Raw genomic sequence first — 13150 nt, 5'->3', positions numbered from 1 at the left:
ATGCCGGATCTGAAACTGGAAGGGTTTGAGGCATTAATGTCCAATGCCCCTTTAGGGACATTCAGCAAAATTGGAAAAATTCAGGGATATGAACATTAAAAACACCCCCAACGACCCACAAATATGAAAGTTAGATGCCAAAGGTAACAACTAACAACCAAGTGACAACCGAAGCAATTGAGAAAATAGTCAGCTATAGTTAAAATGAAGGCATATATAGAACCAAACCACGTTATATAAAAAAATGAAATAATTTTTTTAGTAGGTACAAAAACATGAACAATATTCATTGTACACAGTACACCCACGGGGGAGAGGGAAAAAGAAGAAGAAGAAGAATAGCTTATAATACACTATCAGAACAAGAAAAAGTATATCTAAAAGAATAAGAAATGACTATATGGACAATTACATGAATTCGAAAGTATGATCCAATCCTACCGAGAAAAAAAGAATCAGACTGACTGACTATGAACAACCATTTCGAGTATTCAAATTGCTTTGAAGAGCTCCCAGCTAAAGATATCAAAGTATGCAGAACTTTCAATTTCACAGTTGGAGAGCTTGCAATAAAGAACTTCCATCAAAATTTGTAAAACAAAATGTGACACAGCTCTGTTACAGAATGTATCTATATACAAATGAATGATCTGAATCAAGTTTCTTGAGAAAGCAGCCAAGTCAACTCTACCATTGGATCCATACACATACTTGCTCAAGAAGGTGGGGGAGATCCAAAATTATTTCCAGAAGTCCTGATAATCAAATTTAAACAATCAGCATAAATGGCGGTGGATAAGATATGGATAATAACACCAGAGGATGTTCAAACTTACCTAAGGTTCAGTCCAGGTTTATCTTTAAGGTTATTTGGAACTGTACCAGTCAGATTATTGTTCTGTAAGAAACTGAAAGACAGGAACTAGGTCAGGTACATTGATAATTAGAGTTGCCAATTTTTTTTAATTGAACATTAATATAAAGACCAAAAAAAAAAAAGGAATCAAATCAATGTCTAATAGTGTTTTCATTCAATGGCAGTGTCAGAAGCATATATGAAAAATCTTCCAGAAATTAAAGAATAAATTAGCATAATAATTGATTGAAATTTAGTTTTAAAATCTAAAGGTGATAATTTACCTCTGGTAGCATTAACAATTATGTGAGCTAATGATTATTTATTCCATGTCAGTAAACAAGGGAATTGCTCAATCATACAAACAAAGCACAGACCATGAGATAAAATGTGATTGCCACCCTCCAACAAATAAGACAGATCAAACATGGAAATCCTACAGTATCCAGATGTAATTTACAGCACAATAAAAAAAGCAAATGTTTTAGTTGTGATTGTCAGTTCTCATTCTGATATGGGTAAAATAAATCATGTGAAGTAGATCAAGTTCAAGGGTCCAATCTTCTTAATATTGGGCAGCATCATATATATATATATATATAGGTAATCACAAGATAACACACACACGCACACATGAATGTATTAGGATAGAATTTTCCTCTAAATTGATTTGGAGGAAAGTTTATTCAACCCAATACATGGGAATTCAAATGAGTATTCACGTGTACTTACCTATTTAGAAGTCACACGTCTTAGTTAAATTACTTAAAAGTCATGTGATTAAAATACGTGTAGAAGGTTATCTGATAGCCAATTAATGGGTAAGAGGAGATTCTATATATTATATATGTATATTAGGAATGAAATTACATTAAAATACGTGTAGAAGGTTATCTGATAGCCAATTAATGGGTAAGAGGAGATTCTATATATTATATATGTATATTAGGAATGAAATTACCATATTTCAATATGGAACATATAGTCATATACAATATTTTTTCCTTATGACTTTCCATCATTATTTTATTTATTTTGTCGCTCATTTGTAACGTAAGTTACAGATCTCATACAATGAAACTGTCTCAATTCCAATTAAACAAAGGGCCTATTCTAAGTTATCATTTCAAACATACCAGTACTCCAACCTAAAACTACAAAACTCAACCAAGATTTTTTAATTCCGTCTTTTTTGTGTAAACTGACATACTAAAATGAAAGGGAAAACCAATGATTTAAGGTCAGATCCAACAAGGGAACAAGTGAGTTTTGGATTCCTTAGGACCCTCAAGGCTTCTAGCATCCCACCTTTCCCAGCTCATAATTAGTAAATTATAATATATATACTCAGGCCACTTGACTAAAAGCAAATGGTCAGAGATATTGCAAATATGTATATTAGTGGACAGAAGCACCTTTAGTTCCTTTGAAAGCCTATATAAACATAATCCATTCCTTGAATAAAGTTAAATTTTTAAGCAGCAATTCCTTGGGCAATCCAGTGCTCAATAACAATCTATAAGTATAGGTTATTCAATCCCATTATTTTGAACTGAAAGGGGTATTCTTGTTGTTTTCCAAGTCCCAACAAGTTGACAAGGGTGCTCTCTCATAGAGTGCAGTGGAGCGCTGGGGACAGCCACCATATTATATCTATAATTGCTAGCAAACTAAATCTAAGAGTCAGATAAGAAAACAATAGAACATCCCAAGTTTCACCAACCCTCACTAACAAATATACAATGCTTCTAATTGTTGTCTATACTGCCCCTTGAAGCCTCAGAGGAAATAGATGAATCTGACACTGACATTGTTAGGAGATTTCTTCAGTGTGCTGTTAGATGTATCATGGTGGAAGGCATCAAAAAGGAAATACAAAGTATGAGTTCCTATCGAGTAAAAAGTGTGATCTATATGGGCTTGGGCCTGTTAGGGCTACGATGGGCCCAAAGGATCACCAAGATTGTGCTTTCAAAGTCCTCTCTCTCTCTCTTTAAGAAACTAAAGAACATAAAAAGAGGTGTGGGAATGATGTGGGTAGAAGCAGTTAGAAACAATATGATCAGTAAAGATGCAAAAAACAATACCAACTTTAATACGAGCTCCAATTAATCAGAAAAAGAAGAAGAAGGATTTATATAGCTGATCCCAATTAGTTGAGACTTAAGTCTTGTTGACTTGTGTATAGTTGAGTTGTAAGATTACAGTATACTTTAGAGCAAATTGATATATAGATCATGGATAGTTGGGTTAATGGAAGATAGACAGAGCTGATCCAAATTAATTGGAGTGAAGGCTTTGTTCAGTTTAATTAGATATAGGTCAAAGTACCAAAGAAAATGAGAATTAGAATAGTTCACCATCCTTATATCAAACCAAAACTAACTTAATGATAGATTCGTTCCTAATCTTGTAATTTATTATCCCCCAAGCCCACCCCACCCCCGCCCCTTCCCCCCCCAAAAAAAGCAGGAATAAGATATGCCAGTAGATAATAAATCTCTCTCATATCATTGCAAAGAAAAAAAAAAAGAGTTTAAAGATATTGATGTTGATGTTGTTGATAAGTGATACTCAATCTGATCAAAGTTAGTTCTCCTAGAAATTTTTATCACAGTACTTCCTAGGACTTGTAATGGTGATTATAAGTTCATAACTTTGATAAGTAGGAGCAGAACAATTATAAGTATACTGTTTTAACATGATTTGGATGGAACTACATCCATCACATAAGAGAAGTATTGAAGGTACTATGAAATATACAGTAAATCAACAAAAACTATCATGCATGCACTGATTAGGAGAGGGAAAAGCAAAAAATATGGCAGAATAAAACTTACAGTTCACGCAAGCCTTTAATGTCCCCAAGTGATGAGGGAATAGAACCACTAAACTGATTGCCTTCCAAATGCCTTAAAGGAAAATAGTATTGAATTAAAGAAAAGAAACAAAATTTCTAAATAAATAATCACATGAAAAGGTCTCAGGTTCTAAGCATTCAGATAATACAATCCAAACAATGGAATAGTTATAACATAAGCAATGGACAGAGGAAAATGAATTTCTTCAATGAACTGAGAATGAGGCTCAAGTGGCAATAATTTTATATGCAATTATGAGCTCAATCACAAATGACAATAGGCAGAGATTAAATAAAAAATAAAAAATAACCCAAACCCTCACAACTTACAATGTCTCTAGCATCTTCAATGAACTGAGATCAGGAATAGGTCCGGTCAAACTGTTATTCCCAAGCCATCTGTTAATAGCATTAAATCGTCAATCATCAAATCCATACCTCTCAATTTCATTAATCAAAAAATTTATAACTGAAAACCTACATGTTAGTCAATGCCGTCATATTGACAATGCTAGGAGACAGTGATCCTGAGAGGCCCATGCTTGTCAGGTTTCTGGAGACAACTGGAAATGGTAAGCCTTTTAAGGAATGCAAAAGAAACTATACAAATTATTGTGAGACAGCAAGTCAAGTCTCGCTTACAAGGAGATCACACGGATCCGGGGACCATAAGAGCAAGTAATGCCACTCCAAGAGTACTGGCGGGGCATGCAAGGATCACCATTCCAAACAAGTGGAGGATTCTTGAGACTATCTTTTACTCTTGACAAACCAATAACTGTGAAAAGAAATACAGTTCCCCCTTTAAAAAATCATGTAATTGAAAAACCTCATATGAAGTGTACTGAACAATGTTTAAAGAGGTTGTGTTGTGAGAGAGGAATCAACCAAGCACCTTATGGTCAAACACATTTCACTTGTCTCAAAGGAAACTGTTATTTAGGCCAGATTAATTTTCTGTACCACTAACTTGACAGGACACTGCTTAGGTGAGCCACAGCCAATGGCTTAGGCATAACTAAAAAAATGCCATCCAGTGTAATGCAGAGAATATGATTAAACTATTTTTCCCACTTTTTTTTTAACACCAATTACAAAACACACTTTCCTATATCTTTGTTTGGCCATGTATGTTTTAGCTGGGCTCATCAATGAAATAACCTGACCACTGACTAGAAATTAATCCAGTTTCATTGCCTTTATAAAAGATGCTATTTGGAAGTAAACATACCATCTCGAGTAGCAGTTCTTCCCCCAAGATCTAGCACTTCAAAAATCTCTCCAGCATTTATCAGAGGACCAATGTCTGAACCCACAGCAGGGGTCAAAGTTATCTTTGTAGGACCACGAAGAGGCCACCGGGTTGCAAAGACACAAGCACCTGCTGGAGTGACATTCAAAGTACGGTAATATGGCACATCATTTATGCTTATGTTAAACACCCTTGAGCTTGAATTACGGTCGTCTGCAAAGTAAAGAGCAATGTAGTACATTGAGTTCGAAAGGGATGCTGGAGGCCAATTCAACACCAGGGGTTGTACTTTGGTAGTTGTCAGAGCTGCCTCGAATACTTTTAGAGGAGGAACGTTCCAGAAACCAGAAACAGATATATTTCTGTTTTCTGATACTGTAGAATCATTATCTCTTGATGGCTCCCAAAACCGATTAAATTGATCATCAGGATACCTGGCAATACCAAATTATCACACTTAAGCACAAGATGATAAAGAATACGCAAGCAAAACTGAACAAATGAACTGACAACCTAGAAGTTAAATAAGCACCATATCCAGTTCATGAGTTGCTAGTTTTGAATTGTCACTTCTTTGCAGACATAACAAATTATCTGCTAAATGAAGAGATATTAGGCCTGTCCATTTTTGCTTTAAGAGGGGTTCAAAAGTACTTTAAGTGGTAAACACTCTTTTAGCTTAAATTACCAAAAGTTTGACAATTTCACTAAAGAGTTTAAAATGTCCTTAAAGCTTCTTTTTTTTCAGCCTTAAGGCTAAAGCTGAAACTTGGGGCCTTTAGGGAAAAGCTCCACAATTCACCGTTTTTAATTATTATTTGACATATACAAATTGCTTCTCTAGTTCTCCTTTTGAAGAGGTGTCAAATTGATTTTAGGAGCCTTAAAGTTGTTTTAGCAGAATTTGCTAAACGTTTGACAATTTTACTAAATATCTTTAATGGGACTTCCTTAAAATTGATTTCAACTTTAAGATTAACATTAAAATTGGGTGCTTTATGAAAAGCTCTACATTTCAATGTTCATGCTTTATAAAATCTAGAACTTTAAAACACTATTCACTCTCATTTACCAAACACTCAAATGGCAAAATAGCTTTTTAGTTAAAACTCTATATAATTTTTAAAAAAAACTCTACTTTCTTCCTATATCAATAGTGCTAGGACTTATGTCATGAGCCTTGTAGTTCAACTATCACTTCCTGACTTCCTGGTTTTTGCCTAGGGTTCAAACTCTCCTTTTCCTGACTTAAAAAAACTCTACTTTCTTCCTATATCAAGAGTGCTAGGACTTAATGTCATGAACCTCGTAGTTCAACTATCACTTCCTGACTTCTTGGTTTTCGCAAAGGGTTCAAACTCCCCTTTTCTTGACTTCAAAAAAAAAAACCTCTACTTTCTTCCTATATCAACAGTGCTAGAACTTCTATAAAAAAAAAAAAAAAAAAAATAGTGCTAAAACTTATATCACAAGTTTCGTAGTTCAACTGACACTTCCTGATTTTCGCCTCCTTTTCCTCTTATAACTATCGAATTAATCCACACACACACACAAATTCTAGAACTGATATCTCATAAAAAATGCTAATTTAAACAGAAACAAGCACATGAATCACAAATTAAAGGCTTCCACATACCGAATAATTGGCCCAGAATATCCAAAACTGTTCCTTGCAACCAAGCTGAGACCAAAATTGCCAAAATCCGTGGTATTATAGAGCGATTTCCCAACTATCAAAAACTCCAAAGCCGAAATGAACGGGTCCGAATCCGTATACTTATTGGAACCGATGCACAAACTCATAGTCTTCCCCTGCGCAACGAAGACGCCCTCGTAATACGACGCCGCGTTGTTCGCGTAATCCACGGTGGTGTTCACGACGTTCCAGAAAGTCCCGTCCACCATCTGATCGAACACCGGCGGAGAGCCCTGCCCATCGTTGACTCCTCCGTAGAAGTAGGTGGTTCGGATTACGTACTTCGCGGAGCGGAAAACGTCGACGACGAAACAGTATTTGGTGTGAAGGTGGCGAGGAAACGATCGGACGGTGGCGAGTGTAGGGACGGTGACCGGGATCTTCAGGTTTTTCGGGGTCCCACCGGACACGAAACCGGTGTCCGCTAACCATTCTCGATCGTCAATTATCGAATTCTCGGTGGCCCCACAGTTAATCAAAACACCTGAAAACAAAAAACAAAAAAAGTAGTTACAATTTATGATAATTTGAACGTCTCCGTTAAAAAATCAAGAAAACATGTGATTATTATTATTACCTTTAGGGGGTGGAGGTTGTTGTTGAGAGAGTGAGAGAGGGAGGAAGGAAAAGAGGAGGAGGAGAAGGAGGGAGAGGAAAGACATGGTTGAGAGATAGGCATGTGAGAATGGGAAGATTTGGTTTGGTTTGGTTTATTGAATTTTTTTCTTGTAGTAGTTAGGGTTTTTTTTTTGGTGGGTTTGAAATTGAATGGGTCTACTTTGGTAGATCATGCAAGCAAGGAATAGGAGAGGAGAGAGAGAGAGAGAGAGAGAGAGAGAGGGAATGTGGAGTTAGGGAAGAGGAAGGTATAAGGGGTGGTGGGGATGACGCGGGAAAACAAGGGCCAAGTCAAGTAGTAGTAGGTATTTATACATTTTAATGTTTTTTTATATGGTTTTTTCAGTTGGGCGTTAGGTGAAGTAAAGGAAATGGAGCCGTTGCTCTCTTCTTATTTGGTGGGCCGCTGTTAGTTGGTTTAAAGGTTTTTTCAGTTCTCTCTCTGTTGTAAATCTGGAGATGTGAAAGGCTTCATTTACCTTCTGGAAAAAAAAATATATTTAGTTTTGTCTTGTTAGATTAATACACACATATAAATATATATATTTTGAGGGAAGATTAATACCCATAAATAGTTTTGCCAACTAAGGGCTTAGTATCGAGACGGCTTAAAATTCCCCAATTATTATTTTAGATCCACTCACCCTCCAAAACCACATTTACCCAGGTGACTATTGCTAAAAAAATTTAGGGTCCGTTTGGTATATGTGTTTAAATAACAGTTTTCAGTTTTAGTTTTTTTTTTTTTTTTTTTAAATACGTGTGGGTGAAAAAGCGTAGGACTACGCGTAATGTTTAAAAACTGAAAACATGTGTTTGAACTCGTGTATCAAACGGGGCTTTAGTAACTATAAATTGTAGGTTCTTAAATATAGGAAAATATCATATTTTGTTGTTGGTTAGAAGAGAGAGAAATATATTTTTTAGAGTGTAAAAAAATGTATATATTGTAAAGTGAGTTGATAAAATAAATAACTTTTTACTGTATAAAGTATATATATATATATATATATATTTTAGAAACTTGATGTGAATGCTCTAATGGGTTAAAAGAGATAGCCCCAAATTATAATTTGTTTGGAGCTCAATTTTGTCCTTTACCGTATTATTGATTAATGAGGTTTATATTTACCTCCTTGAATAAATGAATAAATGATATGTTGTAATACACTATTAAAATATAAGATTAATATTTTTGAAGTTTTTTAATTGACAACTTCTAAGCATTTGTCATGATAAGATCAAAGACATTTTTTAAATTAGACTTTTTTTTTTGGAGAGAAGAAATACTAAGAACTTTATTAAAGAAGGCCGGCTATATCAACCTGAAGAACAAAAGAAAACTTAAGAGGAATCTCCTCCATCCACACAATATAATCAAAAGATTTAGGAAATGTCGAGCTAGACTTACAATTCTACGACATCTTTTATTTATAGCTATTTAAATTATAAATATTTGTAAGTGTCTAAGTGATTTTGAATAAAGCTTTGTTTGTTTCAATAGAAAACTTTGTGTAAAAATTTTCTGTAGTTTCCATTGTTTGGTAGCATCAAAAAAATGAGTTAAATGAAAACTATCTTTAGTCAACATAAAAAATATTATTTATTTCTAAAAAAAATTTTCCACTATTTTTTTAAAACAATTTTATCCCACAAAAAGCTAAATGAGGAAATTTATGATAATTAGTTTTGAACGAGATACTTTTATAGAAAATGTTTTTTTGGAAAATAACTCATTTTCTAGAAAATATTATCGCTGAAACGAAATGTGCGTTATATTTATTAGGCTTTTGTCTACTTTTTTTTTTCATTCTTTTTAGTTATTTAGCTTTGAATCACAACATTTATTGGAGTGATTGTTATGTTAGAATGGTGTGAGTTTCAAATCTTCAATCCAATTTTTTTTTTTTTTTTTTATCACTGTACTTATTTTTAAGAAGGTTTTATCACTTTACTTAGATGATACATAAAGAATATTTATAGTCTAATTTAATGGAGGATAATTGTATAGAGGGTATTCTATAATGCCATTTTTTTTTTCTTTTTTAAAAAGAACACTATGAAGCCAATCTAAACAAGCATAAACAAAACATTTTAGGGTGATATTCGTTTATACAAAAAATAATAACATACCATAATTAGAAAGACAACATGAAGAATTCAAATGATAAGCTAATAATAGTGATATTATTTATGGTACCTCATGTTTGTGGTTTAAACCTCTTCTCCTTCTGTCCTGCTATCTACACTTCTACATATTCAAAATAGAGGAAAATGAAGAAAAAAAAAGAAAAAAAAGGAATATGAGTAAAGGCCCAACCATGATCAACCTAAGCTCAGGGCAGCTCAAGTATCTTGGGGATATTCGCATTAGCATGTGCAAAAATTTATGTCTATTTTATTTTAGCATAAAAATCAACTTTTTTTTTTTTTTATAACTTTACATACTCACTTTTCAAAACACCTATCATTAGATTATCTATTTTACATTATATTTTATTAAAATATAAAAAAATTAATCATTTTTATTTTTTCACACACAACAACTATCACAGACTCTCTTCCTTCATTCTTGGAATACGTAAAGAAAGAGTAAAACATTAAATGCAAAATGAATAATAGTGCTCGTGAAAATTTACATGGTTACTATAGCTACCATGTATTTTTATACAACTTTACATGGCTTGATGTGGGTGAATTTTAGGCTTAATTAGCTAAAATGTGATCTTCTTTTTATTTTTTTATTTTTTTATTTTTTAATTATATATACAAGCACTAATACGAGTGCTCTCATGAACAAGCACTAAGACCTAATCACCATATCCAATAAGACATTTGCTACCCATGAAAAATGAAAAATCTATAGTTACATGTCCACAGTCACACACACTATGGGGTGGTTACGCTCCTTATTTAAAGCCTATTAAACTACAATAGATAATGGCTAAAAATAAGCGAAACAGCCCATAAACAAGCCTATTTAAGAGTTAATTTCATCTAAGAACAGTTACGAGATCTTTTCCACACTTAATTTTCCTTAATTGCAAACCTTTCTGAGTTGAGCATCGGAGCTTTTAGGCTAGATTTATACTAGTGACAGGCAGAGCCATTCATGGACTAGGGGGCAATAGCCCCGTAATTTCAAAAAGAAAAAGAATATATAACTATATAATTATATATTTAGGTACTAATTTTAGCTTTTTTTTTTATTTTTTTTTGAGAAACTAATTTTAGCAACTTCGTTCAATAAAATTACATTTTGTCCTCCTATTGATTATTATAAGAGCAATGTCACAACTACAAACTTTTTTACAATATTTTTACAAACTATTGAGATAGCAAATTTTTACTGATGATTTGTATTTGGGTCCACCATATACATCACTTTTTAACTTACTAATAATCACTAATAATAACAACAATTTGTAAAAAAGTTTGTAGATCTAGTATTTTTCTTCTTTGAAAGGCCATAAAATTTTTTTATAGATCTAAAATATATATACACACACACAAGGCCAAAATATTAGCCCAATAAAAAAAATTACCGATAGGTGATAGTAAAGCTAAAAAAGGAAATTGAGACTAATCAACCAATTTTACAAAATACAAACAACTTAGCCCTTTAAAAACTTTAAACAAAATAATTTTGTCCTTATCAACAAAAGACACGCTTTACAAACCAAAAAAAATAATAATAATAATAATAATAATAAAAGAAAATCTTTGCCGGCTAAATAGTAGAGCCAAAAGTTGAAACCACCACATGCAGCTAGCTAACAATAAAATCGTCCCCCTAACTCTAAGTCCTGGTTCCATCCCTATAGGCAAGTGTGTTCATATGGTTGGTCTACCACATACTCAACTATGTCATCAGCTAGTGTTAATTGTTTGTGGAAACGATTTATTTCTTAAGGCAAAAGATTATATGTTTTTAGACTAAATCAATGGATGCTAGAATCTAGATACTGAAAAGTTGTAGGTGCTGACAAGGGCAACATTAAGAGCAGCTAAGAATCGTAGCGATTGAACAAACAACAACTAAGAAACCTAGTAGAGGCAATAAAAGAGCTCATTAGGGGTGTGTGTGTGTGATTTCCAAATCTTGCGACCTGGCCATTCCAGTTGAATTTGTCAAAAAATAGACATGCACATTTAGTCTAAGAAAGGAAGGCTAGCTATGTTCTTTATTTATTTTAAGTGCAGAATGAATTCATGGGTGAAATTGCTCATGAGAATCACAAATATTATCAGTGAATCAAGGCTAGTTTAAAACGCTGCCCTACCTTGATTGGCAATTGCCATAGAGCAGATGACATTCATTTAACTAGATGTTTGGCCAAAGGGAAAAGAGATCAGAAAGAAGAGAAGGAAGTGAAAAATGAAAAACCTTTCAACATAAAACAGCTGACTGGAGGAGGTCTAAATAGGCTTAAAACATGAGGAGACGAGTGGGAGGATTGTGATGCTTGCTTACAAGTTCAACATAAGCATATTCTTTAAGTGTTGGACTTGTTAAACATCTCCGAGATTTATTCATGTACTAGAGAAAAGCTACAGTCATGAGACAAATTTTTTTTTTTTTGATGAAACAGTCATGACTCATGAGACAATTTGCCATATTGGTTATGGACTTATGACATTTGTCAACCCCGGATATTAATATTATTAGACCATAAAACTGAAAACAATCTTCAAGCACAAAACGCTTTTCATTTGTGTTCAATTTGTTACGACACTCATTGCAAAAGGCAGAATGTTCGTAAGTCACATACTAATTCACTCGTTCAAAGCATCTCGGTGAACAGTTGCACCAAAACAAAAAATGTATCCATCGAAGTGAGATCACTATAGAGCAATCTATAAAAAGTAATTAGGAAATCAGTTTTTAAGGTTAAGAAACAATCAATGGTGGCCTTTTAAGATTCAGCAAAACAAAAATAGAGGTAGCCTTTTAAGGTTAATGCTTCACATCACGTACAAGTCACAAGAGTAATTAATAAACATTATTGTGAGCTCACTGAGCACACAAAAATTGATGAGCTAAAAAACAAAAGCATTTCTTGAAGATCCTTCCTGGAAATTGCACATTGAGTTGCCACATTCACTCTACTTGGACCTTCTGTAATACAAAGATAAAAGAAGTGACGTAATACAGAGATAAAAGAAGTGATAGCGAGAACAGTTGTGGACACAACTTTTGTTTCAACTTTGAGTAGTGTAAATAATGAAGAAAAACTGGTGTATTCATATGAAAATAATAGACGATGACTCATAATCTGTTACCAAAAAATCCTATTATGGACCTAAACTGAAGTACATTCTACTTAGAAGCCCAACGAAATGCAAGTGTGATGTTACTGTGACACTATTCAATATGTATAGGGCTGAACTTCTTGACTGGCCCATGCATATATACCCTAATTTTAAAATCTTGCTTCATAGGATTCTCTAGTCCTAATGGCTGGCTTGCATAACGATAACATCTTTATTACTTCCAGACATTGACAGTAGCGGACCTGCATTCTCTATTCTAATGCATATTTTATTCATATTGTCAAAAAATCAAAAAACAGTGCGGGCCCAGATTTCTTTTCCAATCAAATAATGTGTGCACCTTACCTTACGCATGTGATTTTGGAAGGACCTTATAAACACAATTCGTGTAAAATCACGTCCTCATGTCTTCACGTCACGTGCATGAGTCTGCTAGTTGGGTTGGTTGTTGCTGATTGATGAGCTTTGTGCCCACAATTAGTCACCTAAATATTCCAAAGTCAACAAAATTTCCAAATAAATTACCAACCATTTTTTTTTTTTAATAATAATTGTCACAACTTACCGCAATTGCGCAAGGGAGGAAATCTCATT

At 33.6% G+C, this 13150-nt stretch overlaps 1 protein-coding gene across 2 annotated transcripts; it reads right to left on the bottom strand.

The window, feature by feature from the left end:
* Nucleotides 1-217: 217 nt before the first annotated feature.
* Nucleotides 218-7709, bottom strand: LOC112001633 (putative leucine-rich repeat receptor-like serine/threonine-protein kinase At2g14440). 2 transcript variants are annotated; one of them, XM_024033807.2, is made up of 9 exons: nt 7242-7707; nt 6605-7148; nt 4948-5402; nt 4359-4494; nt 4198-4269; nt 4047-4115; nt 3697-3768; nt 837-908; nt 218-755 (listed from the first exon to the last, which is right to left on the bottom strand). In XM_024033807.2, the coding sequence occupies exons 1-9, from the start codon at nt 7324-7326 to the stop codon at nt 716-718; spliced, it is 1545 nt and encodes a 514-aa protein (XP_023889575.1). In that variant the 5' UTR covers nt 7327-7707; the 3' UTR covers nt 218-715. The 2 variants fall into 2 exon arrangements, 1 of the variants encoding a protein (XP_023889575.1); XR_010632846.1 differs by lacking the exons at nt 218-755; nt 837-908 and having other exon boundaries at nt 3722-3768; nt 4198-4279; nt 7242-7709.
* Nucleotides 7710-13150: the final 5441 nt, after the last annotated feature.

The sequence above is a fragment of the Quercus suber genome, unplaced genomic scaffold (genome assembly GCF_002906115.3).
Source record: "Quercus suber isolate HL8 unplaced genomic scaffold, Cork oak 2.0 scaffold_16, whole genome shotgun sequence".
Classification (NCBI taxonomy): domain Eukaryota; kingdom Viridiplantae; phylum Streptophyta; class Magnoliopsida; order Fagales; family Fagaceae; genus Quercus; species Quercus suber.
Note: the sequence above shows the minus strand (reverse complement) of the source record. Positions and strands in the feature narration are given on the sequence as shown.